The sequence below is a fragment of the Cylas formicarius genome, unplaced genomic scaffold (genome assembly GCF_029955315.1).
Source record: "Cylas formicarius isolate icCylForm1 unplaced genomic scaffold, icCylForm1.1 PGA_scaffold_9__14_contigs__length_23061073, whole genome shotgun sequence".
Classification (NCBI taxonomy): domain Eukaryota; kingdom Metazoa; phylum Arthropoda; class Insecta; order Coleoptera; family Brentidae; genus Cylas; species Cylas formicarius.
In genome coordinates, this window is record NW_026844365.1 from 5,568,151 (window position 1) to 5,594,900 (window position 26,750).

At 33.9% G+C, this 26,750-nt stretch overlaps 1 protein-coding gene across 4 annotated transcripts in view; it reads right to left on the reverse strand.

Annotated features, from left to right (window-relative positions):
* Positions 1-24,868, reverse strand: part of LOC132706986 (choline transporter-like 2) — a 43,826-nt gene extending 18,958 nt beyond the window's left edge. The window contains exons 1-6 of one of the 4 annotated variants that reach the window (XM_060678586.1): positions 24,569-24,868; positions 22,999-23,045; positions 10,622-10,744; positions 8,042-8,205; positions 3,102-3,240; positions 1,554-1,732 (exon numbers count right to left, since the gene is read on the reverse strand). In XM_060678586.1, coding sequence (XP_060534569.1) covers positions 1,554-1,732; positions 3,102-3,240; positions 8,042-8,205; positions 10,622-10,744; positions 22,999-23,026 — 633 coding nt within the window. In that variant the 5' untranslated portion in view covers positions 23,027-23,045; positions 24,569-24,868. Of the gene's footprint in view, positions 1-1,553; positions 1,733-3,101; positions 3,241-8,041; positions 8,206-10,621; positions 10,745-16,520; positions 16,669-22,998; positions 23,046-24,532 lie in introns of those variants that run through there. The other 3 variants (XM_060678587.1, XM_060678585.1, XM_060678588.1) reach the window with 3 other exon arrangements.
* Positions 24,869-26,750: the final 1,882 nt, after the last annotated feature.

Here is a 26,750-nt window from a genome sequence, read left to right on the forward strand (position 1 = left end):
GAGGATGAAAATTATTTATCTTGATCCCGGTGAAGCTACTTTTGTTATTTGAACTTTTTAAGCAACCACTTGCCCATTTTATTAGGAAACGGACCGTTACAAACGAGAAGAGGAACACGATTGTTAGAATTTTTTTAGACCAGACATATAGAAGGGGAAGTTTGTTTCTATTAAACTACTTGGTAAAACCATCGATGATAACGTGGTAGGCTCCGTTATGTTGTGCTGTTTCTAGCATCACTCTAAGCTGGCCGGTCAGCTTTGATATTGTAAAACTGCGTGTGAAGCGTTCCTGTAAAAAGGGCTTTTATAATGCAAAAGAGGGCTTTTGATGCAGATCACAGCAAGCCTTGTCGCCCCTTTTCCTTTCAACACATGCCTCTGCCATGAATCTAAGTGTAAAAAGAATTGTCTAAATTTTACGCTTTTGTCCACTAAATTCAAACTCAAATTTCCACCCAAATGTAAACATGGGACCTTCTTTTTTGCACGACTTCGTAATTAAAACTTGATATTCATCCTGTATTTTGAATATCGGTGTTGTGAAGTTATCTGATGAAAATCGTACTGATGATGTCAAAATTTCCATTTCGATCAAGTTTGACATCACGCAAAAAGGTAACGTAAGCTCTTGAGAAGTGAAGGTATATGGAGAAATGAAAAATAATTGAAGAGCGGTAAAACTCATAGCGTATTGAAACCATTTAGATCGAGACGTTTAGTTGTAGAAATGAAAAGAGATAGATGATAAGAATACACTAGAGTGTATCAAACTCTTGACTGGAACCTTCGGCACACAATAACGCGTTGGCATCTTCAGGAGAAGATTAAAACTGGACTTTATTACCCTTATCTGCTTTTAAATAAAAACAATTCTTCTCTTTTAACCCCCTAACAATATTTTTGGACCAACGAATTTGTTTGGTTTTATAATTACCTTTATTTCGATTGCTCTCGGACAAATCCTTTTGAGGAAACGGGTAAATATTGAATGCTGGACTCAACACTTACCACTTGAGTGTAGGCTACCCAGTCAATCTTTTTATTATTGTTGTTTTGCAATAAACTTGTTCTAATAGGATAAACTGGTACCTATTCTAAAAAGAACATAGTAAATCTTTCCTTCTAGGGTAAAATTTTCGAATATTAGCCACAAGGGGTGGAAGCAGCTTTTAAATATTTGCAGAGAAAAAAAGCAGCCGGTGAGTATGTGATTCCGAGAAGAGTTCACTCTTAGACGGATCCCCGAAAAGAGAACAAATAATGATTATTATGGGAAAACCTTGATATGAATTTTGGATGGAGGGTTGTATTTTTAGCTTGACAATTTTAATTTCATCACAATTTTTTTCTTCTAGTAACTTCTCTCTACGGGGCTCGGCCCAAACTCCTGAGGTCCAGTTTAAGCGCAATTTTTTGTTGAATTAAAAACTTCCTTCACCATACTGAATGCATTCGAAGAAATTGCTACTAGAAAAATTAAGCATGCATTCTATATAATTCTGGTAGACTATACGCAGTCGCGGCTGATATCAGCTTCAACTCTTTATAACCTTGTGGATGTTTACGTCGTCGGAAAAGACGGACAGGACATTGTGGGTCGCCATGCCGAGCCACACGTGGACGAGATTCATTCGTCCACGCAAAACTGCGAGCTGATCACCATCGACTACGATCGATTTCTCGAAAGATCGATTCCTTGCGGCCACGTTGTACAAGCAGCGGCTTAAAACTGCATTAGAACGTAGGATTGTACTACAAGTAAATTCGACATAGTTTAAGAGTGGCTAAAACTCCAGTGGATTAACGTTGTTTCAAAAGTTAATATCCGTGACAAGTATAAGACAGCATAAAAGTTAAAGTAAAGTAACATAGCAAAATATCATTAAAAAAACTTATTCGGAATCAAATTTTATATTAAACTGTAAAATAAATAAATAAATCGTTGATATGAAAGTGAACATCTTCGCAGTGATTATTCACAAGAAATAATGTGACCCAATTACAAGGTTCAAAAAAAGTTTCACTTTTGGGATATACAAAGGATTTCTCTGGAATTCCTCGCAAAGACAAAATTTATTTTGGGGTATATGGCATTAATGAACAGCAGGATACTTTTCTGCTAGTTTTGGCCCCGTCTTCTCCGGCCAATCGTTAGTGACGTTTCTGTCGACATCACGGGCTTCGCCACTTTTCTGTCCATAATTTATACCATGTCTCTGTTTGAACTTCCCCAACCATCCTTCCGAAGCCTTGAAATCGATAATGCTAAGCTGAAAAAGCCAACAGGATGATTGGCGAAACGTCAGCAATTTCGACTAAGCAAACACCGACGCAGGAGGAATCCAGAAGTTTTGTAAAAAGCGTAAAATGCAATACCAAGACGTTGCTGTTGGAACCACTGCAACATTGCCCGATCCAAATCTTCGAATTTTTGCTTTCTTAGCTTTTTTACTAGAACTGCCCGTCGCTTGGTATTATTTTTTGAATTGATGAAGTTTGGATCATTACTGTAGTGGTGTTGAGACTGTTATTAAAATACAGATTTTTCTTCACTTTTGATTCGTTGGCTATAGCCTAGATAATTCCGTTTCTTAATTCCTTGTAATTATCTGGAGACTACTATATGCACTTCAAATAGTGGTGATTCATATTTGTATACCTAATTGCTATGTATGAATCTCATTTGCTCTTTTTTGTCACTGTGGTTTAATATTTCAATATAAAATTTGCTTCCGAACGTGTTTATCTTTATAGTTGATTCAACTATGATTTTTAAATGTTCAAGTAAGTCAAAGAGATTTTAAAATCTTTACTTTTTAAAAACAATAGAACTTAAACTCAATTTTTGATTATTTTTATTAACTGGCTTTGCCTTTCCTTGTGCAAAACGGAATGACTTTTTTCCAAGTACGGCATCAGAAATTTCTTGCACCAAATATTATCTTTGGAAAAAATACGCGACCTAAATGCTCCATTCTGGAAACCGACTCTTCAGAGTTCAACTGTTTAAAAAGTTTTCTAAATGGTGTTAAAGTAGCCCGTGGAAGTTTCTTTGAAAAATTCAAACAAATATTGTCATTTCATATAAAATAATTTACCTGACTCGCTAACCAGGTACCAGGTGGGACAGTCGTCCTCATTGTAAACGGATGTTCCATATTTGCAGAACAATACAGCTTTTTCGGTGTCGTGGACGTCTTTTAGGAAATTCTCGTCTGGACACGATTTCACACATACCTATCCAAATGCAGACATTATCAATCAATCAATTCGACACTCTAATATAACAAAGCTGTGAGATTATACCAAGTTGGTTTTCAGAAAAAATAAATCAGAAATTTCACGCTGACCTTGCGTGCCATCACAGGACCACTGAAAACCAAAGAGCAAGAGGAGCTATCAAACCAGCAAAGATCAGAAAAGCAGATGAAATTGGCACGCAAATATTTAAAATGCTAGAATATAAAGGAATCATAGGAATGGCAAAGCTCTTCAACCAAAACTAGAATAATGCCAGGAGATTGCTTAAAACACTGGTTGGCAATGAAATCCGCGTAGTAAATACGCGCATGCGCAGTATTCATTGTGAAACTACAACAGTTCAGTAAAAACTTGTCGTTTAATTGTTTACCTTTTATATCAAATATTTTGGTAAGTTTCGCATAAAGTTCATGTTCTCTACATTGGATTTAAGTATTTGATGTGTAGTTTGAGTATTTTTTTTTAAGTAGAGTCAATAAATATAAAATAAAAGTTTGAAAGTTGTTTTAAAATTAATTTTATGTGATTTTAGGTTACAAAATGCCACGGACTTGTAAAAATTCCTCAGATTGTTTTTGCCACATTTGTGGGGAATACATACTAAAACACAACATGTCATGATCGATCTGGTTAAAACAGCTTATAAGCTATATTTTGGATTTTCTATCGATGAGCGAGATAAAAGTTGGTTTCCAAAAGTATGCTGCAATAGCTGCTGAAGAACGTTGAGAGGTTGGCTTGAAGAAAGTCACAAACCCATGCCGTTTTCAATGCCAATGATTTGCATGACCGCTACACGAGGATTCTCGAAAAAAAAATAAGATTGTTTATCCGTACGTCCTATCTGCAAAGAGACCACCTCGTGATAAAGACACTCCACCTCCAGTTCCACCAGTTAAAGAGGAAGCTGAAAATAAAAATATTTCAGGTCTACAATCTCAATCGAGTAGTACATCTTCATCTTCATACACTTTATCTGGATCTTCATGTCCATCTACAGAAGATCATTTACTTTTATTTATTGTTTTTTGATGAAATAAATATTAAATTAAAAACCTACGTGTGGTACTTATTTGTATATCAGATTCCGTGTTTAGAGCATAAAATAAGATGAAGATGATGCATGAAAACAAGAAGGAGAGAAAACAAAAATTTTTTGCAGAGCAGTGAAATCAGTCTTCGTTATGCTGAAGAATATACCAAGGCATTTCAGTTCGAGTCCAAAGGCACCGTAATAAATTACTGCAAAGATTCACAGCTGGCACTGTCGATAATAGGGCAGGAGAAAGGGCAATAGAGATTTGAACATTTTACTGCATGTGGAGGAAAACAAAATTTAGTACGAGGATTCTTGAACAAGCTGTAAATAAACGAAAATTTTCCTATAAATACGAAAAGCACCAAGAGGTTCGGAAAGGCGACGAAGTAAGAAGAGCAGCATTTTGTTTTGAATGATCTTTTTTAAATATTCGTTTTACTGTTGAATTGAACATTCACAATCACCAACGAACCAAATGTTCTGGTATTAGAGCTAAGATAATGAATATCATTTTGTCCATACGCGAAGCCAATATTACCAAAAAAAAAAATGTAATAGTCATAATGAACATCATATTATTGGACTTATTACAAAATCAAATTGAACCTGCACTAAAACAAGTTGTTCGCGAAGATTAGGTGATGTGCTGGGTCTGCATGGTTGTCCCGCCCGTAATTCTCGCTTGGTTAGTTGTGGTAAATAATTTGAATAGGAATATTATCGGCCCGAGATGCCGAATCCTTTGACTGCCCAGGTCACCAGACCTCTCGCTGAACGACTTCTTTCTGTGGGGTCACTTGAAAAGTGTTATCTATCAAAGTGTTAAATTTGAAAATATTAGCCAATTAGAAAACGCTATTTCCCTAGAATGTGACATCATTTCACAATATCAAGTAAGCGAGGTTAGAAACGAATTTTATGATCGCTTAGGATATGGTTTAGCTGTTAAGAGAGTTAATAGAGAGTATGAGTTTGATCCTAAGAAAAACCCACATACCTAGATACTTAGTTTATTTTAAATGTGTGAAACGTAATGTGCATGTCTTTATTGTAAACCAACCTTAATTTGATATGTCATTGTCATTGTCCTTGACGTCAATTTTTGGAAATGGTGTCACGGAAAATATTCGCCGGTGTTTGTTTCATTGCATTGTATTTAATTCAATAATTGATGAGTGGTTTATTAAAATTTATTCAAACTCGGCACATGAGTTGATCATAGCGGCCCCTTCAAAAAGCTACATTACACCTACAATATTTATCCACCAAAAAATTTACACTGGATTTAATATGTTTGCTGGGCAGATTCGGAGATGGGACTTCAATTATAATGTAGATATATGCAGAATTGAATTTTTATTTTTTTATTTTCATTTTTAGTGGTGGAAATTTGTGGGTCTTTTTTATGACTCGATTCTCATGACTTTATTTTGAAATCTCTGTATGATATCTAAGTTTGATTAGGAGGCAGATCCCAATAGTTGTGAGCCCTATGTTCAGTTTCTTATTTTATAGTGACAATTGCGATTTTCTACCAATTACCCAGTAGCGCTCTTGTGGTCAGAGCCCCAGATGCTTTCTCTAATTGAATATGTGTGTTCTCGATGCTAATCGTTTGTTTAGATGTATAATCAGATACTTTAGGCTCTTTACTTATGTTGACGGGGTGTTGATTATTACTAGTGGAAGACAGTGGTCTCTTAGATTTTGATTTGTTGCATTTTATTTTGCACTTCTTTAGTTCTATTTTATTTAAATTATTGCACAGATTCCTGGTTGCTGTTTCTAGGTTTGATGAGTTGCCACATCATCAGCGATATTGGAGACTGTGGTTTCATTTGTGATTGGTTAGTCGGAGGTGAACAACAGGTACAGTACTGGTCCTTGAGGTCCTCCGAAGTTCATTTCATGTATATCCGTAAAATTAAGTATGATTTGAGTATTTCATAAAAGTAATGTGCGAAACAAAAGCTTTTATCTTCCAAGTCGTCGCTAACTTTCTTAACTACTCGCCAATGCACCGTGTCGTGTTTCTTAAGAAATACAAACTGATGATGCGGTATAATATTTTTGCTTGTCTTACGAATACTTTTTATAATATTGGAATAAGGCTTATTGGTCCATATGAACCCAGATCTTTTGAAGTTTTACCGGGCTTCGGAAGCATTATTATTTCAGCTACTTTCCATTGTCTGAGTCGCATAATGACATTAAATATTTGTTTAATTGCTTTTTTTCAGTTTCAGTTTTCAGTTAGGTTTTGGAGAATCATTCCTGTTATAAGGTCATATCCATTTCTTTCAGAATTGTTTCCTTGATTTCTCGGTAACTGAAATTCCTTAACGGGTTTATCCATTTGAAAAATGGATTCTAGGTAATTGTTAATTACGTTCGTATCCTCTTTGCTGGTTTCTTCAACGCTAAATGCTAAATTTCTGTCAAACGCAACAGCTTTCTCCTTGTTACTTTTCTCCCACTTTCCATCTTGATTGACGGTGTAGGTTGCTGTGGTCTATTTAGCTTCGTTGTCGCCCGCCGAAGCGAGCAGTTGGTTAGTTTGGTTGTTCCTGAACTGTGTCATTTTTTCTTTTAACAATAGATTTTTAGTATTATGGTATTTTCATCATATAGCTGCTTTTTAAAGTATTTTTGTGAGATTATGTAGCTCCCATTCTATCTCATCAGATGTTTATCGTGATATATTATGATTTATGTGTTTATCGATTTTACCATGAAATAGACTCACTCTTTGAAGCACATTGATAAAATTATCGGTGAATGTTTAAGCTGATTACTTTTATCATAAAAAACTCTATTACGTCTGGAATTTTTTGTGGGGGTCACTTCGCCGGTAAGTAGGTTCACCAGTCTCTACGTGGTTTAAGTTATATGTTCTTATTGTAACAAATAGCTCTCGCCCTTTAGTTGTCATAAAAGTTTTGATAAGTGTCTTGAAGAAGGTTGAGCACTATTCTCGTTTGTATTTGTGTTTTGGGTGCCAGTAAACAGCGGATATGTTTAGAGTACCTTTGCCAGTATTTATAGCTCTTGTTGTAGCTTGTGGGCGTCCTTTTGAGTAAGTTTCTGATTCGCAATGTATCACATCTGGTTGATTTGTTTGGTATATATTAAAAAAGATTTTAGTTATTGAAAATTTTGATTCAATCCACTGGCGTTCTGGTATTATGATAATTTGTTGACCAGAACTGTAACAATTTGCGTAATGTTTCTGGATACTTTTTAGTACTACTCTGAATGCCTTATCAGGTTTCAGTGTATAAGTATGAAATTTTGTATTATTTTGTTGTAGGGCATTTGTCTTGTTCTAGGTTTCTCCTGTTTTCGGTTGTACTCTAACCTGTTCACTCCCTAGTGCTATTTAGTAGGTTCGTCAATGGATTGATAGTTAGGTTTTTTTTTTCGCCGCTTTTTTCCCGCCCCTGGTAGGTTGTCATATATATTATTAGAATTAGAATAGAATAATCACTGCGATCTGCTGCTCAAACGTCTAGAAGGATTCGTCATATCATGCGTCACCATGAGAAATATGCCATAGTACACCTCCCAATAGAGGGAAAAATAAAAAACGAGATGTCCTGGAAGAAGAAGAATTTCTGATGCTGATAGTAAAACAATGATTGCTAATAGGGTGGACAGTTTGACACCGGGGCACTATAAGAAGAAGGTAAATTGTTGAAACGATGTGAAACCAATCTTGATTAAAATAAAATTACTTGCCTGTTCGGTCCTGCAGCCAGTAATGGGGGTTGTGGGGGCAAAACATTTGGTCAAGTCGAAGAAAAACAAGTATGGCCGATCTTTGACATCGGAGTCCATGCCGCATCTGCGTCCGGAAGAATCACGTGGAACGAGCAGCGTCGACGGGTCGCCATTAACTATCGCTATAAATTAAAGCAAAATCTCAAGTTAGCTTATACGCAATTATAATTATAATTATTACATATGAAGGATATTTTTTGTAATTGATACCTTTATTTGTATATTATAACTTACAATAACGACAAACTCCCAAAGCTCTAACTCTAAAAGCTGTGTAAGTCCTTCCGGTATATTTTTTCTTGAGTATTTTTTGCAGTAAATAGAAAATATACAGTGCTGGCGGAAAAAGTGGATGCGAGCACCAAGTTTTTTTTAATGGTACACCATTTGTTTTAATACATTTCACGCCATTCTAACCTTTTAGCTTCGTTAGCCTAGTTACCCTATACACTTTTTATGAGCAAAAGAATAAAATTTCTGTCAGTAATGAATGTCAATATGGAGCATCTAAACGGAACCCAGAGAATTAAAATTATAATTACTATTTACAAAACTTTTGGAATACTGACGTTTCGCCAATCGTCCTCTTGGCTTGGCTGCTTCAGCCCTGAAGAAGATTTGTAAATAGTATTACAACACCCTGTGGAAGTTTCATTGAAAAGTTAAAATTTTTGTTTTTATTGTAGACATGTAGACATACAAACAGACAGACATACATTTGACAATACTAAGAAACAGGTTAGGTTAATCTAACAAATAAAAATTATGAACATTAAAAATCGAAATTAAAGCTTGCATTTGGGTTTTAAATATGTGGCCATTTTTTTAAAATTCATTGACACTCATTTTCATAAGCTTTTATAGCCTTTTAATGAGACCACGAAAAAAACGCAGCTATGAGCTGGTATTCTCAGATTTTCTCCATTTTGTGCGTTAAAAAGGCGTATTTGTGCAAAACATTCTTTGGGGGTGTGAAATTGACCATAATGGTCATAGATTTTTGCATTCAATATACTGACTATGTATGTTGCGGAAAGCATTGTGGATACGCGTTACTGTCATTGCTGTAACCTTCGTCGTCCAGCTCGCATGCTTCTTCAGTTCATAACTGGATAAAAGCTGAACTAAACCAAAGGAATTTTCATTATTTTTTGGGAAGTCGACATTCATGCGGCATGCACGGGGAATAAAATCGAGAGAAAATAAAACCACCACCTCTACCACCAGACCGTCAGAAACCAAGGAGAACACAGGATTGATCATTTTATTAGAAGTTGAGGATAAACCGGGTCGTGCATCTTCTGAACTAACTTCGAATAATAATGATAATCGACAAACAACTGTGGGCGTATTAAAAGTATCAGCCGTACAAGATTACAAGACCTCAAGGTTAATAGACCATAGACGCCGTTCGTTCGCTATCATGCGATTTAACTGCGCTAGACTTTTTCTTGTGGGGTTTTCTAACGTCGCAGGTCTATACCAATAAGCCGCAATCTATAGAAAGAAATCGCTGAAATTCAGGTGTAACTATGAGCAAGAGTAATTGAAAATTGGACCATAATGATCCGTGTCACCGTAACAAGCCACATGATGTTATATTCCATAAATAAAAATTGAGTTACTATCTCATACACAACTTGTTTTATCGACCCTATAGAATATCATCCCCAGAAAATTACAGACAGCAGCGACGAAGAATCGCCTTTATATTTCCCGACAGCCAGCGAGGGCCATCAGGAATACCACAGGCAAAGCCAAGAAACCTAAAGTGCGTCTCTTAGTATGACAAAAGCAAGTTTGAGAAGTAGGAGGGATTTAAATTTAGAATGTGCCATATGCCGCGTGCTTCTTAAAAGTTACACGGGGAGGGCCGACTTTGCGGACTTTGTAATTCAGAAAGCAGTTGCGAAGATTCAGATGAGGAGCCGGAGGCATCATATACCGATAACAACTATTAGGATAGAACCATTAACATGTTTTCTTGAAATCATTGTTTAATTTTAAAAGCAGGCCAGATTTGTGAAAATCTACTTTATTTCACAAGGTTTCATTCTTTTGCTCATGAAAAGGAAGTACGTTATGTTACATGACTGAAAAAAAAGGAACTTGGTTCGATATCCACTTTTTGACAGACCCGTTAACTGCAAAAAAAAATTCTCAAAATTCAATGACTTTTAAATGAATTTGATCCATATTTTTGACGTTCACTGTATAGAAACAAAAGTTTTATGTTGCATTTGTGTTTCCAATAACATAAACTCTGACAAATGGATAATTCAAATTTATAACGCTGGTTCAAATATTACAGTGAATCCCATCGCATTACATTGATTGCAAAGTATTGGTTTCTAATAAATGAAATATTTGTAACAATTATATCTAAAAGGTACAAAGTCAGAGTGAAAGTACCCGAAAACAAAAAAATTGAGTGATTGTGTCACTACGACCATCTTTATCTAGGCTGTTATTAGCAGGTTTACCTTATGCGTTTTTACTTATTCCTTCAAAAGATTTCAGTATAACATATGAACTTACCATACCAGCCGATGCCCGCCCAGCACGCGATGAATACCAAGAACAAGAGCAGACAAATTATGTCCGTACACGATCTGTTTTTCAACGGGCCATTGAAATCCGGGTCGTATCGTATCGGTTGTCCTGCAACAATAGAAGAACTATAGTGCAGTCGCCGTTTCGCATCGGCGTCTCTGCAGTTTACGACTATGTGCCGGCATACGCATAATTTAAACCTTCAAACAAAACCTGAGACGTTGACAATAATGTCATAGACGGTAAAATTGTTGTCAACAGCAGTTCTAAAAAATGTTAAACCAAGTGGCAAACCTTACGCAATGACAGGAGAACTAAAAATTATCTAAAAATCTAAAATTAAAAAAATAATAATAAGTTGATAATTAAACTGCCGCTATATTTGCAATAAAACAAACAAAAATCCGGAAATTGTAATTACTTCAGTAGAGAAGGTTCTCTACTACTATTGTTGTGAAGGATTTTTTAAAAATAAATGTAAAGAAAAAATTAGGTTGCGTATAAGTAAAGGATGTTTTTTTTATGTAAAGAACTTTAAGTTGCAATAAAACAACGATGGATTGTTCGATTGACATCAATTTTATTTATACCAAAGTTAATCTTGTGGCATTACATTTTAAATATGATTTCTGGCATATGACCGCCACGGCTGGCGCGGATGTAATCCAATCTGGACGTCCAATTTTCGATGACTTTTTCCAACATTTGTGGTCATATATCCGCAGTAACACGGCGAATGTTGTCTTCCAGATGGTCAAGCATTTGTGGCTTATCCGCATAGACCAATGACTTTACATAGCCCCACAGAAAGTAGTCCAGAAGTGTTAAATCACAGGATCTTGGAGGCCAATTCACAGGTCCAAAACGTGTTATTCAATTCAGGAATGAAAGAGTTAGTAATCATAGCTCTATACCGACTGTAACGTTCTGGCCATCATCGTTTTTGAAGAAGTACGGACCAATGATTCCACCAGCCCATAAAGCGCACTAAACAGTCAGTTTTTCTGGATGTAAAGCTGTTTCGACCTACACTTGAGGATTAGCTTAGCTGCAAATGCGGCAGTTTTGTTTGTTGTCGTAGCCATTCAACCATAAGATCCTTCCGCAAAATCTTCTATAAAGTGGATGGACACAGATCCAATTCCTGTGCTCGGACTCATTCGGGTCTTCTTCAATGCTACGCTCTACAGCAGCAATAGCTTCTTCTGTACGCACCGTACGCCGTCTCTGGGGATGCGAGTTATCAATAAGAGTAAACGTGGTGCGAATGGACGATAAAATGGACGTAGTGCGCATCTGTCCGAAAAACCGTTTACTTCTTGAATTTCTTCACTGGCAATACCTTGGTCTTCAATAGTCATCTGTTTTCCAACTTCAAACTTCTTTCCCCTTTTTGTTTTTGTCTCGTCTTCGTTTGTTCCAATCATTTCTTTGACAAACTTTACCAATCGTCGATCAAGAACTCGTTTAGTTTCTTCCAAGTTTTTAGGCAATCGTCCAGGAATCTTCCTTAAGACTTCATCAACATTCATTGGGTACAGCCCGATGGTTCTAAATCCTGATTTTAAATTTCTCTACAGAGTGTTCTTTGGACACTTCCTCTTAAAGGGTGCAAATACAGCCAGATCTAGAGACTGAATCAAATATGTAGCGTCGGTTGGAAAAGGTAACATATAAATATTATTTTCTAGGGATGCTTTTATGACCTGTAGTGAAAATGACTAGCCAGGTTATCCTGAAGACAATTTCCAAAAAGTGCTTACACCGTTTAGTGAAAAGCTCTGTCTGTATCCAGCCTGACGGATGGTAAGCGTCTGTTCGCCGACTGGACCACCATTTATTAACAACGAATCATCTCGCTTTCGAAGAAATATCATCATTCGGGGAACAGACGATCGAGCTGTTCGCATTTCCGTAGGGACAAATAGTTCTTTAAATTTTTAAAACATCTGCAAATTGTAAAAAGACACGTTCAATTTTATCAGGCAGCTCGAAAACAATAATGGTCCAAGATTAGAACCCTGAGGCACGCCGGATGTCGTGACAAACCGCGCCGACGGGGATCCATTATAGCTTACTGAGAGCACTCTATAAGAATTAAAAAGATTCAAAAGCGGCTGGCTAAAACCCAGCACGGCATTCTTAGGCTTAGCAACATCCAAATGCACTATATCAACCTGAATTCCCTTATCGACAGAGTCTGCGATATACTGCGTCAGTTTTCCGAAGTTGGAAGTAGTAAATCGTCCTGCTATGAAGCCGTGTTGATTAAGAGAATGTCAATAATCATCAAATCATTTTTTCAAAGGATTTAGCAAAAGTTGATAGGATCGCAATTGGCAGATAATTTTTAATAGAACGGGACACACCCTAGCCAACACTCTGGGTATATCTAGGTAATTGTTGCCCACATTAATTCTACCCCACCAGTTGAAGTCATTGCGAACGTAGCGAAATTCATAGGGAATTCGTAAAAGGTGGTCTGTCAGTTGCCGATCTTCATGGAGATTACGCAGAGCAAAGATCAGCTACTACAAAACCAGTAGCTGGCTAAATTTTTTAGCACAAGATTTCATATTAGATTCTTTTAATCCAAAAAAAGATCAATGCGATTTGTGTGAATGCTATAAATTACGAAGAACGTTTGACCCAAAATGAAGTGAAGAAAAAGAGAAAGGTAAAAGAAGGGCTCTTCGCTCGCTGTATATGAACCTCAAGCAGTGTTGCTTGTGCCTATAGGCCAAACTTTTGGCTTTTTACAGTAAGCTTAGCTTCACAATTTAGTAAACGGATTCTAAAATGTTCATAAAATCCACTTGAATCAATTTCTATCAAAATCTAGTTTTGACTCAAGAGAAAAGGAAAACTAATATTTACCATTTTTTTCCTTTTTCAGAAAATTATGTTAAAAAGTCGGCAATCATTTATTGCCTCTCCTACAAAACCATGCCATTTGCATTTACGTCGTTATCCCATCAGTGTGTTTAATTTATTAGAATCAGAAAACTGAATGTAACATTATTAGACAATAAGAAAATGAACCAAATGGATCAGCATATTTGTTCCACAGCATATTCGTTATCGGTCCACACGATTATTTACAGTGACTCATGGAGATAAAGATTAAACACTTTAAAAAGGATAAGATTGCGTTATGATACTGTTCTCTTGAAAATATATGACGTGTAATCTTTCTTTTTCTGTGTATTTTACAAATGTAAATTATAAAGAGTAGAATAGTGTTTTCGTTGACAATTGAAACACATTTATTAATTTACTTGCTCTTATTGACTCCTCCATTTAGAAATTTTATTATTATCAATCACTCACTCATTATCATTATCAAAGAACGAAACACCTTCTTGTGGGACCAAAAAATCATTATATATATATATATATATATATATATATATATATATATATATATATATATATATATATATATATATATATATATATATATATATATATATATATATATATATATATATATATATATATATATATATATATATATATATATATATATATATATATATATATATATATATGTGATGACACTATATTCCGGGATATCATCCGTTCGCTTGTTGAACTCCGCGACTGGAATCCTGCATCCGACTAGAATCCTGCATCGGACTGGAATCCTGCAGACGTTTCTCACTTGGCATCTTCAATGCTCGCGCTCCGCAAATATGTACAGTATGTCCGTACAGTATGTTGTTGTAAAACGAAAGATGCCGTCAACAGAATTTTCTTATCCCATTGCATTTCTCCACTGGAGTAGCTAGTTTTTTCAGATTTTTTTATGGGATACCCCGCATAATTTTACGTCTTTGAATTGCATCCGCTAAGGGTCCGTATTCAAAATTATAATATTTTAATAAGACTTCTTATAGTAGGCCATGAAATGAAAAATTATTTTTATTAAATAATGTATTTATTACCATATTAGGTAGTTTTAGTTCATTAATATTAATTACTATGTAGTACTAAATTATTGTTTTAAGAAGTATGTTTGCCCATGTTATTTATTCTTTCCTCGCAAAAAAAATAGTCTGTCTCAATCTTCACCGTGCCGGCTTTTGCTCACAATTATGAAAGTAAGCTGCTGACAGAAATTAAACACTTGCCGGAATTAAATGGTAGAATATTAGGGTCGGACTCTCAAAGGTTTTGATAGTAATATATATATATATATATATATATATATATATATATATATATATATATATATATATATATATATATATATATATATATATATATATATATATATATATATATATATATATATATATATATATATATATATATATATATATATATATATATATATATATATATATATATATATATATATATATATATATATATATATATTTATTTAGGTGCGTATAATCTGACCTTTGATTTTAATCGGTTCCACAAATGCTCCCTCCAATGATATGGAGGAAAACGTAGAACAGTCTGCCCAGCCTGTTTAACCAAATTATGCATACATACTTTTTTCATGTTTCCTGAGTTTTTATGAAATTTATTTTTATATAATCATTTTTGCTATCTTTTATAACTTTGTTTTCTATATTCAACATATTCTTGTTTTTTTATGTCCGTGTAGTTTTTAATTAAATCCTTTTTAAGCGGCCGGTGTGTTTCATAGAATTAATTATTGAGTTTGATATCCACGGCTTGCTTTTTTTAACGAAGTTTTCGCATTTGATTTGTATTTCCGACTGTTTTATGATATTATTACACACTATTCATTTTTTAAAGTCAATTTTAGTAAAATTAACCTCAGAATCAGTGTTTTAAATTATGAAAATTATTATGACCAAACGGTCAAGGCACTGAGAGAACTATTCTGTATTCTTTAAATATAGTGTGACTTCTAAGAAAGAAGGAAACAAACCTTTGTATAAGTATTTTGATGTTTTCGATAGCTCTAGTAGTAACGGAAATAAGAACATGAGAAAATAAGAAATGACTCGCAAACCAAAAAAAAAGCAAAAAAAAGTTTTAATAGATGCTGTACAAAATCAAAAGATATAAATTTTACAAAAATTTTCAAGTGCAAAGGATTGTACTGTACCACTTATCGATCATTTGATGGCGATAAGTTAACGTATTATCATAGACGTTTAATAAAAACTAATATTACGGAAAAACGTCAATCTATAGATAATAGAGAAACCTTAACAACCTGGCAGAGGATGAACGCTGAACACAACAAAGTAGATACAGGGCGTCGCATTAAAAAATTTAAAAATTTGTCAGATTAGTAAGATTTTAGGAAACTCAATATAAAATAAATATTTGCGCGCTCAACTAAACTTTTAGTAATACATTTGACTCTATTAAGGACTATTTTTAAGGTTATATTCGAGATGCAGAAGTACTTTACCACACGATGGTGTTACTCTAGTCCAGCAATACATAAAAAAAACTTATTTCACAAACCTAAAAATGTCCGTCCTGTGTGAATTAATATCATTAAGTACTTTGTACCGGAATAGACCATCAGATCATAGATATCGGTCACACGCAATAAATCCCAATCCTAATTCAAGATATATTATTATACGTAATTTCAGGATTTATATATCTAACACAGTTTCATTTAGAATGATAAATTTATGACTCAGAGGTCTACCTAGTGCACCGCAGCTCACTCTTAGAGCCTATTAGACTAAATAAAGACTAAAACTGATCTTTTGCTATGGTTCTGTTGTTTATGGGATACACCTATTATAATAACACCATAGAGTCGTGTCAGTGGTAAAGTTTTTGTTGGAAAAGACATTGCCATTCTGTCAATATTTCCTATTAGCAACCGAAATAACTTTCCTGGTCGGCGAAGATGTTTAAGCATGTGAAAACTTACTATCGAGATAATCGTCTCGTTCATCAGATCCCACGCACATCTTTACTGACAAGGACCAAAAACGAACATTCTAAACACCCGTATCGCGTAATTGTTTAAACAAATCCAATGGTATATACGCTTCGCAAACCTTCGTTCATTCACGACGGTTCGATTCAACTAATACGAACGCACAGCAAATTTGCCGGCAGTAATGTTTTATCTTTGTTTAATTTTAGATGTCTCCCTTGTTTACCGAAGCGAGCGATAAAGGTTTTTCGACAATTAGTAGAAAAGACGCAAACCAAAAACGCACACTCTACAAAAACGATTGGCTATAAAGCCATTTAGTAGGAGAGGCAGTGACTTTCTTAAGTGATTATCTAGTTAAGGCCTGTTTTTAGAGTGGAGGTTTTGGGGGAGGGGGTCTAACCAACCAATTTGCAGAACGACTTGAAAATCCCGTGTATGACTATCCAATTATTATAAATATTACATTAACATAAAAAAGTTGTACTACCGTTTTTTGTGGGAAATTTTATTCTCTACAAAATCGGATTCCTTACATTTTTTCGTATCTCGCTTAGTTTCCGAGATATGGCTAAAATTTAAAAAAAAAGCAATTATTTTCTACAATCAAACGCGAATATCTTTGCTATCCTATACAAAATATAAGAGAATAACTAGAGATACTTTTTGTAGTAAATTTAATTCTCTACAAAATTTTTCTCGTCTAGCTTAGTTACTGAGATAAAGTGAAAATAAAAAAAATATATCAGTGTTCTTTACATTCATTGATAATAACAAATACGAATTCTTCTGTTGGGGATATGGGTTGGACGATTGATATCATTCTTCTTTTATAATTTTTACACTAATATTAATAGTTTATCGGTTCATCGTGTTTAATTAAAATAAAAATTGGGAAGAAATATTTTCACATGTAAAAACTTATGGCCTATCGGAGAAGTGCTGGAGAAAATTTCAGCCTTAACGGAATAGGACATTTAGTGAGACTAATCCCTTCAACCTCCTTTCGGAAAATAAGCCTCAAAAATGTCACTGACTCTTAGACATATTGGTCATAATGTTGATCAATTAAACGGCTAAGGTTTCACCAATCATCCTGTTGACTTCTTCAGTCAGTATTATCACATGAAGTCGTCGGTCTTTGGTCCATCATGGTCACTTCCGTTATCAATATCGCATAGTAGCCATCAACAGTATACGCCGAGTAATTTTTTTTTTCAAAACTCTCGTATAAACTGTTACAAAGCCTAAGCAAAGACGAGGAAATGAAATATTACGAAAGTTCAGTGTAATAAAAACATTTTCTGCGAATTTATGCATTAATAGAATAAAGCCACTTTGGCTGGTATTTCGTTGGGTAATCTTTAAAATTTATGACAGTTTCGCGACATCTTGGCATAATCTACTGTACAAGCTTGCTTGCTATTTCTTCTTATATTTTTTGCATTCTTCTAATAAAGCTTCTTTTTAATTAAATTTTACTGTTTTTTTCTTATATATACCACAGGTGCTCAATTGGATTAAAGGGAGTTTAAGAAATATTGTAAAGTTTTATTGTTGGAAATAATCGTCACCATCTAACCCAAACCACCTGACGCCGCCATTAATTTTCCTTTTTTTTTACTTTATTCCGATTTTTTGTCTTTTCTATAACAGTTGTTGTATCTCAGCATAACATTTCTTACTGTAAGTCTGCTCCTACCTGTTATTGTTCCAATTTCATCATAAGACTTTTTGAACTTAAATTCTGACATTAATTAAGGTTTTACGGTTATTTTTCGGTATATATATAGTGGCAGGTAGTTTGCAAATATTACATTTGATAAAGACACGGTGTTGTCGAAACAATTGTCGTGTCAAAATATATAATTTCGTGAAAATCTGAACTTTTAGTTATTTTGGTCAAATTATCTATCACAATACCGTCAAACCAAAAAATCGGAGCTTAAAAAAAATCAAAATTGAATGTAAACTGTTAATCTCAATCGCATTCCGTCGATCATATTGTTTCGTTCCGTCCCAAATGTAGATAACAACGAATGGTTATTTGCGATAACGTTTTTCTTTTTATCACAGATCAATAGACGAAAACTAAACGAAATTTGAAGTATTTTCCAAAAAATATATAACGTAAATACGATAGCACCGCTGTACAGGACAAAACTGTAGGAACGGAGCAGTCAAACTTGTTTTTCATCGTCATATTTACCGTACATCTTTAGAGTTTCATCTCTATTACGTTTTAGCGATATCAAAACAAACAAATGATTCACGCGAATACATTTTTTTGGGTTAAGGTACTAGAAAATGTTAGTGTATTTTCTAATCTTATAATACATCAAAGATTATAAATATATTTCTAAGTTGAAGAATAAAAAGAAACTTTTGAATATGTATACTATCTATACCGTACCAGAATTTGAATGAAATTATAATTATATATAATTAATTACATCGTTTTTTGCGTGCTGCAAGCTATGGCATGATTATAATAATTTCGACAGCCACCTTAGATTTCTTGTTGTTGTTGTGAAGGTCATTTTTAGCAAACGGTTATTATAAATACGATGGTATTAAACTACTTTTGAAAACAGGAAAAGTTCTATCAAACGAATGCAGTGTTTTTCTTATGTTTGCGTTGGTTATGTGTTCGTTTTGACATTTGCGAGAATATAATAAATATAACACAATAAAACTTTTGTAATTATTTTTTTTGTTTGAGAATAAACTTTCACAGTGCTATTTACAGCATCATACTGCACAAAGCAGTAATACTTTCATTTTTAAAGGCAATAGACTAATTTAAAGCTTATCTAAAACTGCTTGTACAGAGAGTTAGTGAGAGAGAAGTGTCAAAGTTGTTTCATAGCTTTTTAAACAATGCCTATTTCGGTTTTTCTTTTGACATGATATTTGAATTTATTCTTAATTTAACCTTTGCTTGTAACCACGCTGTGTTTTCTACTGTTTTAAATTAAAAACGTGCTCATATTAAAAGTGGTCGGGAGTAACCATTTCAGAAATATTTTTAATTAATTAGCACTCCCGATTTTGGCTTTGTTGATGAAGATATTTCATCGTAAAACTTTTACGTTACTTGTCAGTAAGACCACGTCAAGTGGACCCCCCATTTTCCATCATCATAAAAAATTAATCTATGTAAATTTTTTTTAAGTACTTATGATGGAAAATTGATCCCTCAAACGATTTTTTAAAATTTTGATTTTAACAACATTTTTTTAATGAAAATTTGAAGCACTTTTAATTAAAAAATGGATTAAAAATCAACCGTAAGAGATAAATCAATGAAATTTTCAGGATCCAGGGTCAAATGTCTATAGTTTAAGAATATATTAACGAATAAAAATTTTCGTATTGTTAACCAACTTTTAAGTTATCAAAAAAAAAATTAACTGATTTCTTGGTAAAAAAAATCATGTTTTTAATCGGTCACATGCTTTACACATTTAAGTTTAAGATTTCGGAAGAAAATTTGTCGTCATTAATTTTTTTCTTTTCTTTTTTAACTTTTTTTTTAATAAATACTTTTTCATCCTCTGAAATGAGCCTGCATTCTAGTGAAACATTTTCCAATGGTTTGTACTAATGAAATTGGCGAGTATTTTTTATTGTAGTTAAGCGTTCGAATCGTGGTTGGTATCTTTTCTTAAAGAACTTTGGGCCCACTGGAAAAAGGAAAGTGGGGTTGTTATGTAGTTGTCTTTATCACGTTGGAGATTATCACGATAAGCTTGTCTTTTTATACTCCTTGCTAAGCCATCACACGCTCCTTTGTCATGAAATGTAGCGAAAAGGGTCCAATCATTCAATTGGCAAAATTATATTTAAATAATAATTAAAACTGATTTTTGAATCACCTAATTTCATAATTCCCCATTTTAAATCACAGAAAATATTGTTATTACAATTAAAAATTATAATACTAAAACATTAACTCACAAAACACAACTCGACAACATGACCCCTTATATTTTTTGTAATTATTTCATGCTTTGCGTATAAACTTATGTCACGAATAGACAGGAATGACCTCTAAAATGATTTTATTTATTAACATACGCGAAAAACAAATGAAAATCGTAACGGAGCGGTTTTTCTTTTGTTAACTAAAGATGGAGTGGAGTAATTTACTAAATTACCAAAAAAAAATAAATATAGACCATAACAGTTTTAAAAATTTAAAGTTGAATATATTTTTTTAGATTTACGCTGTTTGGTAAGAATAATAAAAAAATGATAATATTCTTTATAACATTGTTTAAAAAAATAAAATTTTATATATTAAAATAACATAAATAATAATAAAATTTGTTTTATAATAATATTTTGTATTATTATTTTAAATTATCACATAAATAAATTCAGTTTGTTTCAACTAATGACGAGCAGTGAAATTTTCTTCCGCAATCTTAAACTTAAATGGGTAAAACATGTGACCGATAAAACACATGATTTTTTTACCAAGAATTTAGTTAAATTTTCATTTTTTAACTTAAAAGTTAGTTAATAATACGAAAACAAACAAATAATTTTAATTGGTTAATATATTCTTAAAGTAATAGAATTTGAACATAGAAATTTATCTCTTACGGTTGATTTTTAATCCATTTTTTAATTAAAAGTGCTTCATATTTTCATTAAAAAAAATGTTATCTAAGATTTCATCATATTTTAATAATAATAATACTCGCCTATCATTAAGGAAGACCGTATCCATTACTACATAGAAAATAGGTTAAATTAATAAATTCTAAGTACAACTAGTTCTCTCTCTCTTACCAAGTAATATAATCGCGATGGTTAGTGACGACTGTCTTGCATTGATCAGATACTCATTTAGGGCGGAACAACATCTATTGAAGTATAATCACTATTAATCATATTTAAGATTCGTAAAATTCGGAAACGCTTTCTTGGTTCTGCCAATTTAGACGAGGATTTCTATTGCCAGAGGAATTATATCACCAAATAAAAATCTCCCAAGATAAGACAGTGATTGTTTGTATTTGACAAATCACATTAATTAATGTTATAGCCATATGATTTCTTTTTAAAATGATCAAATTCGCTTGGGGGCCAGATGAGTAGCTATTTTTTAAAAAGTCCATGATGGTACTACGTAGTTGAAAGCAAAATATTTGCATAGTTTATTCCATATAAAACATTTATAATTAATTATAATATTTATTAATTATAAATTTAATTTATAAATAATATTTATTATTTATAAATTATATTTATTTATTTATAATAAAAGTGAGATCCTGTAAGCAAATGAGCCTCAAGCGATCATTAGAAATCTGAAAATCTTAAATCAAAATACGATATAAACAATATTATTTCTCTAGCCTAAAATTCCTCCTCACAAAACTTTGTAATAATGTATTTCTGATACGAAAATGATAATTTTATTTACCTGTAAAAGGCTCTTTCATTAATATAATTATTCCGTAGGCTACTGTAATACTATTTACAGATATTCCGGATTCCTGCTGCGCGGGTTGTTGATGTTGTTGCTGGCTTCTTCAGTGCTTGAGGGGGGCGGATCCAAAGAAAAGGCATGAACATTATCAGTTGCTCATAGATTTCTATAGATTTTAGTTTGTTAAGGCTCTTTCATATTCTCTCTACTGACTCACTAAGATTCACAAATCAGGATTGCCCCTTCGACCTATTGTCAGTTCAATTGGTTCTCCAACATACCCTCTAACAAAATGTCTATATTAAAGCCCTTTACATTCGTACTTAATTCGTTTCATTTCATAGAACAATCTCAAAATCATTACATTTGATCCCATCGGTTATGAACTCTCTTGATTTCAAAGCCGTAAACATCTGATCCCGAGTAACCAGAACCCAGAACCAAAACAAAATTCCGTTTGAGATATCAGGAGTTACATGAATGTGCGGCAAAGAATATATTGAAGAGACCACACGAAAAATATCAACTAGGCTGAAACAACATGAATGAGCCTTAAGACTACGACAAAAGATGATTGGCGAAACGTCAGCAAGTTCGATTCATCAACACCCGATGCCCGAAGTTTTGTAAACATGTGTTTGTAAATAGTGCCTGATCTGTGCAATCATATAGTACCGAAAAATCTCTCCCCCTTCACTAAGTTGTTCAAATTCATTCCGCTTGCAGATGTTAGTATCGTAACGGAATAACTTCCAAGATTATTTATACATTTTCCGTTATTCATTCCCGTAATAATGCTAATTTGTCATAATCGCAGCTACCCACATAAATAATTTAGCGAAAAGCCTTTTCAAAAATCATTTCTTGAAAGGGGCAGCGGATCTATTTATCTATTTGAAAAAGCTTTAATTTATCAGCAAATTGTCAAAATTTATCGCGCCTAAACGTATGTCAATAACTTACACTCTTACGTGCACGCCGAAAACTGTCGTAGCATGTAGTTTAATAATAAAAAAAGACACTCACCCACAGCTTGAGGGGCAGCTTTAGCCATGGCGCATCGCTTCGAGTATCTGAAACAGGTATCTGTTGTTTGACTCCCTATCGCGCTTAATTGCATCAATTAGTTGCTGGGGCCATTATATCTTATCTCGATAAATAAAATCATACACTGATACAAGCATACGGGGAAAAACGGTAAATTATATTTAACTTATTGTCTGTACAGTACTTCCTATTTTATTTGAAATTTGTATCTTACTGCTGAGTTAGAAATAACTAAACTAACCAAAACTAGAATCCTGAGTTCGACTGACGAGTATCCAGGCTAGTAGTTCCATGTATAGGCGATGTATAGGGTATCAAGACTTACAGCAAACTACCGTTTCAATTCACATATGTTCATATACTTTCAAAATGAAAGTAGTTTTCTAACTATATCTAATTATTTTGAGACATTTGTAAGTGGAAAATCGTGTATCAGAGATTGACAGCAGTGACAAGTTTAATTTTCTGTCAGAATTTTTCGTGACAACATTGAAAAAAATGCTTTTTGGAAATTTTGTGTAAAACTGTAAATCATTATTTTGTAAACACCCTGTACATCGCAACACTGCACTACAACTGATCAAATTTTCTTGGGTAACTGGCTGGAGAGCTGCCTCCCAAACAGATGCTACTTGTTTTTTTTTCGTTATTGTTTAAAACAAAATATTTCCAAAATTGTTACTCCTAGCGACTTGCAATATGGAAGTTTTTCACTTGAAAATTTAATTATTTAATATTTTCTCCCAAAAATATAATACGGGGTCGTACGAATGCGTCATGAGCCTTTGAAAGGAAGAAAAACCAGTATGGTTCAATACAAGTAAAGGTTAAATTAAGAACAAATTCTAATGTCGTGTCAAAAAACCGCCCGAAATAGACATTACTTACCTAAAATTCATAAACCTAGAAAAACAATGAGACCTATTGTCTCAGATATAGGTTCTCCAACATATAATATTTTAAAGTGGTTGGTTGCAGAACTTGGAAATTTAAAACATCAAAAAGAAAGTTTTTCTGTAAAAAACTCCCAAGAGTTTATTGGTAAAATCAAAGACGTAAGGCTAAATGAACATGAACTTTAGTATCTTTTGATGTCTCCTCAACCAAGTTGGCATCTTCAGGAGAAGATTAAAACTCAGTTTTGTAGTGGAAACCACTGTAATTATCTTAGTATTCTTAGTATACGAGTGGAACCAGATAAAATACTGCTTTTATGACCGACTATGCCATCGCAAATCGTACCGACTATAGCAATATAGTATTTTAACAGTACGAGCGAATCGAAACAATTTTTTGTCTTTACGGACTCCGAGAAACGGTATCGTCAGATAATAAACGGACCACACTGTACAAAAGATTCGACGATCAGCTGTCCCGACAGCTGATCTGGTGCACAACGTAAACATCGCCCCGCACAGACGTCCTATTCTCAATATCGCCGTTTACTTTTCGCTGCTGATCGACACTCTTCAATTTCAAAAAAAAAATCCTCTATTTAAAAACTCAATCTTACCCGCTCTGTGGCCAACAACAGACTCAACTAACTCACCCGACAAACTGGGAAGGTAGTCGTCACTGAACACATTAAAATTTATCAAAATCGAACGGTACTCTAGACTGCAAACATTGGCGGCCAGTCGTAAAAGCAGTTTACTGCGCGTTCACGTGCAAGCTTGCGAAAATCACAATAAAGCGGTACGCCACACACACACACACGCGCGCACAAAAGTAGTTAAGTCTTTAATGTCGTCGTCCCTTTGGCGATAGATTCGAAACACACAGCTTGCGAGCGAAAATCCGAATACAGGTACGGCGTGGAAGCAGTACCGGTACCGAAAGCGTAGATTTCCTAGGCGATCACTTTCGTTTTCCTCTAAAACCGCTAGTCGACCTTCTTCTTGCTGGTCGCGACAAATTGCGACGGTAATTGTATAATTAAAAGCAAGTGGATTAAATGAAGAGCACTGGTGGCGCCTCGAAAGTCGGTTAGACGCGACATTTTCCAACTTCCACACGAACTTCATATCGAAGCGTAGCAATAGATGGAAATGGATACATTACAGAATTTAGAGAAATACGTTTACATTCCTCTAATAGAGATTGTTGCAGTTCATTCAAGCATGTTCAGTTCGACACGCGTCTGAACTTCGGTGTGAGGTTCGACATTTATTTATTTTATTTATTTATAATTTAGGTTGCGAACAATATAAAGTACAAAAAAAAACGCGTCCCCGTTGTGTCTTAGAAAGATAGGTTTACAAATAAATCTAAATTTCAGCACTCATCAGCACAAAGTGAATGCAAAGTGCAATGCAAATGCAACAAGTGCGGTAAGCGGCATTTGACTCACGAGTTTATTTGACACGAGCGGAGCGAGTGTTTAATAAACGAGTGACTTAAAAAGTTTACCGGACGCGTTGCATACTATACTTTTTCTACGACCGTTAGTTTTTGGGTACATTTTCGCAAAACAACACGAATACATTCACTGACATGACCGTCAGAATTGGCAAACGTCAACATTCAAAGCGTGGGAAATGTCCAAAGTGGCTCGGATTCACGGGAAACGAAACTGACGTGGTAAAGTGACGCTTCCCGCACGCTGATCGGTGGGTAATTAGGTATTTTACAGACGGGAGAGAAATTTTTTCTTTACAAAGTTATAAATAACGTGCGAACAAGACGTACGTTTTCTATTGAGCGATTTGGGTCGAATTACTTTTCCAACTCTCCTATAATAAGATGTATTCGGACTTATAATAACTGTGTGTTTCTAAACGGATAGATATAGATATGTTTTATTTAAGCCTTAGTTTATTTAAAGTAAACGTGTATAAAATTCTTTAGCTCGTAGTTATAATTTATTTGCTTCCATTGTAGAGATAAGTTCAAGCTTATATTGAGCGTGCTGTAACTGGGTAACTGCGTTTACCTGTTGAATGGATTGAGAAATATAAATAAAATATGCAAATTTAAGCTGCGAATTTGAATCAATTCATTTTTTAGACCTCATAATAATGATATACACAAAATTACTACATAATTTGGGTTATATTTAAACAACCTACCAAAAGTTTTTCTAAGTACTCACTCCGAAATATTGCATCCAAAAAGAAGTGGTTAGTAGGATATCCTTGTCCTACAAGTTTTGCTTGATATAATGCACTAAGCAAATCCTATTATTTTTTATTCGGTTTAAATAAACTATATGCCGTAAACAAAAATAAAAAAAATTGGAACAATTGATTGATAGCGATTTATTTGAAACAAACAAGAATTAGTTTTTTTGAAACACGTTTTGTCCAAAGGAAAGAAAAAATCTAAAAATATATTTGTTAGGCACAAACGGCACAAAATCGGCTTCCGGGTATACCGACCGAGTAAATTTCAACCAAAGCGCCGGCAAAAAGTAATCAAAACTAACCGAGTCCGTAAAAATAAACGCAACATCACCGAGCCGCGCGTGCATTGACCAGAAATCCTACTTTTAATTATAAACTCGACTGGGAAGCGTCTAGTTGGTTCGTTAAAGCAACCATAATGTTAAAAGTAGATTATATTTTCATGGTCTCGAATTCGGTTGCTTTATAAATAAAAGTGTCAACTTAAAAATCATTACTTCATATTGAATTTGTCTGGATGTTGAGACGACTACTACTTATCATAACGAGAAACAATAATAGTGGTGGTTCTAAAGCAATACATTCGTCACACTCTTAGCAAAGAGTGTC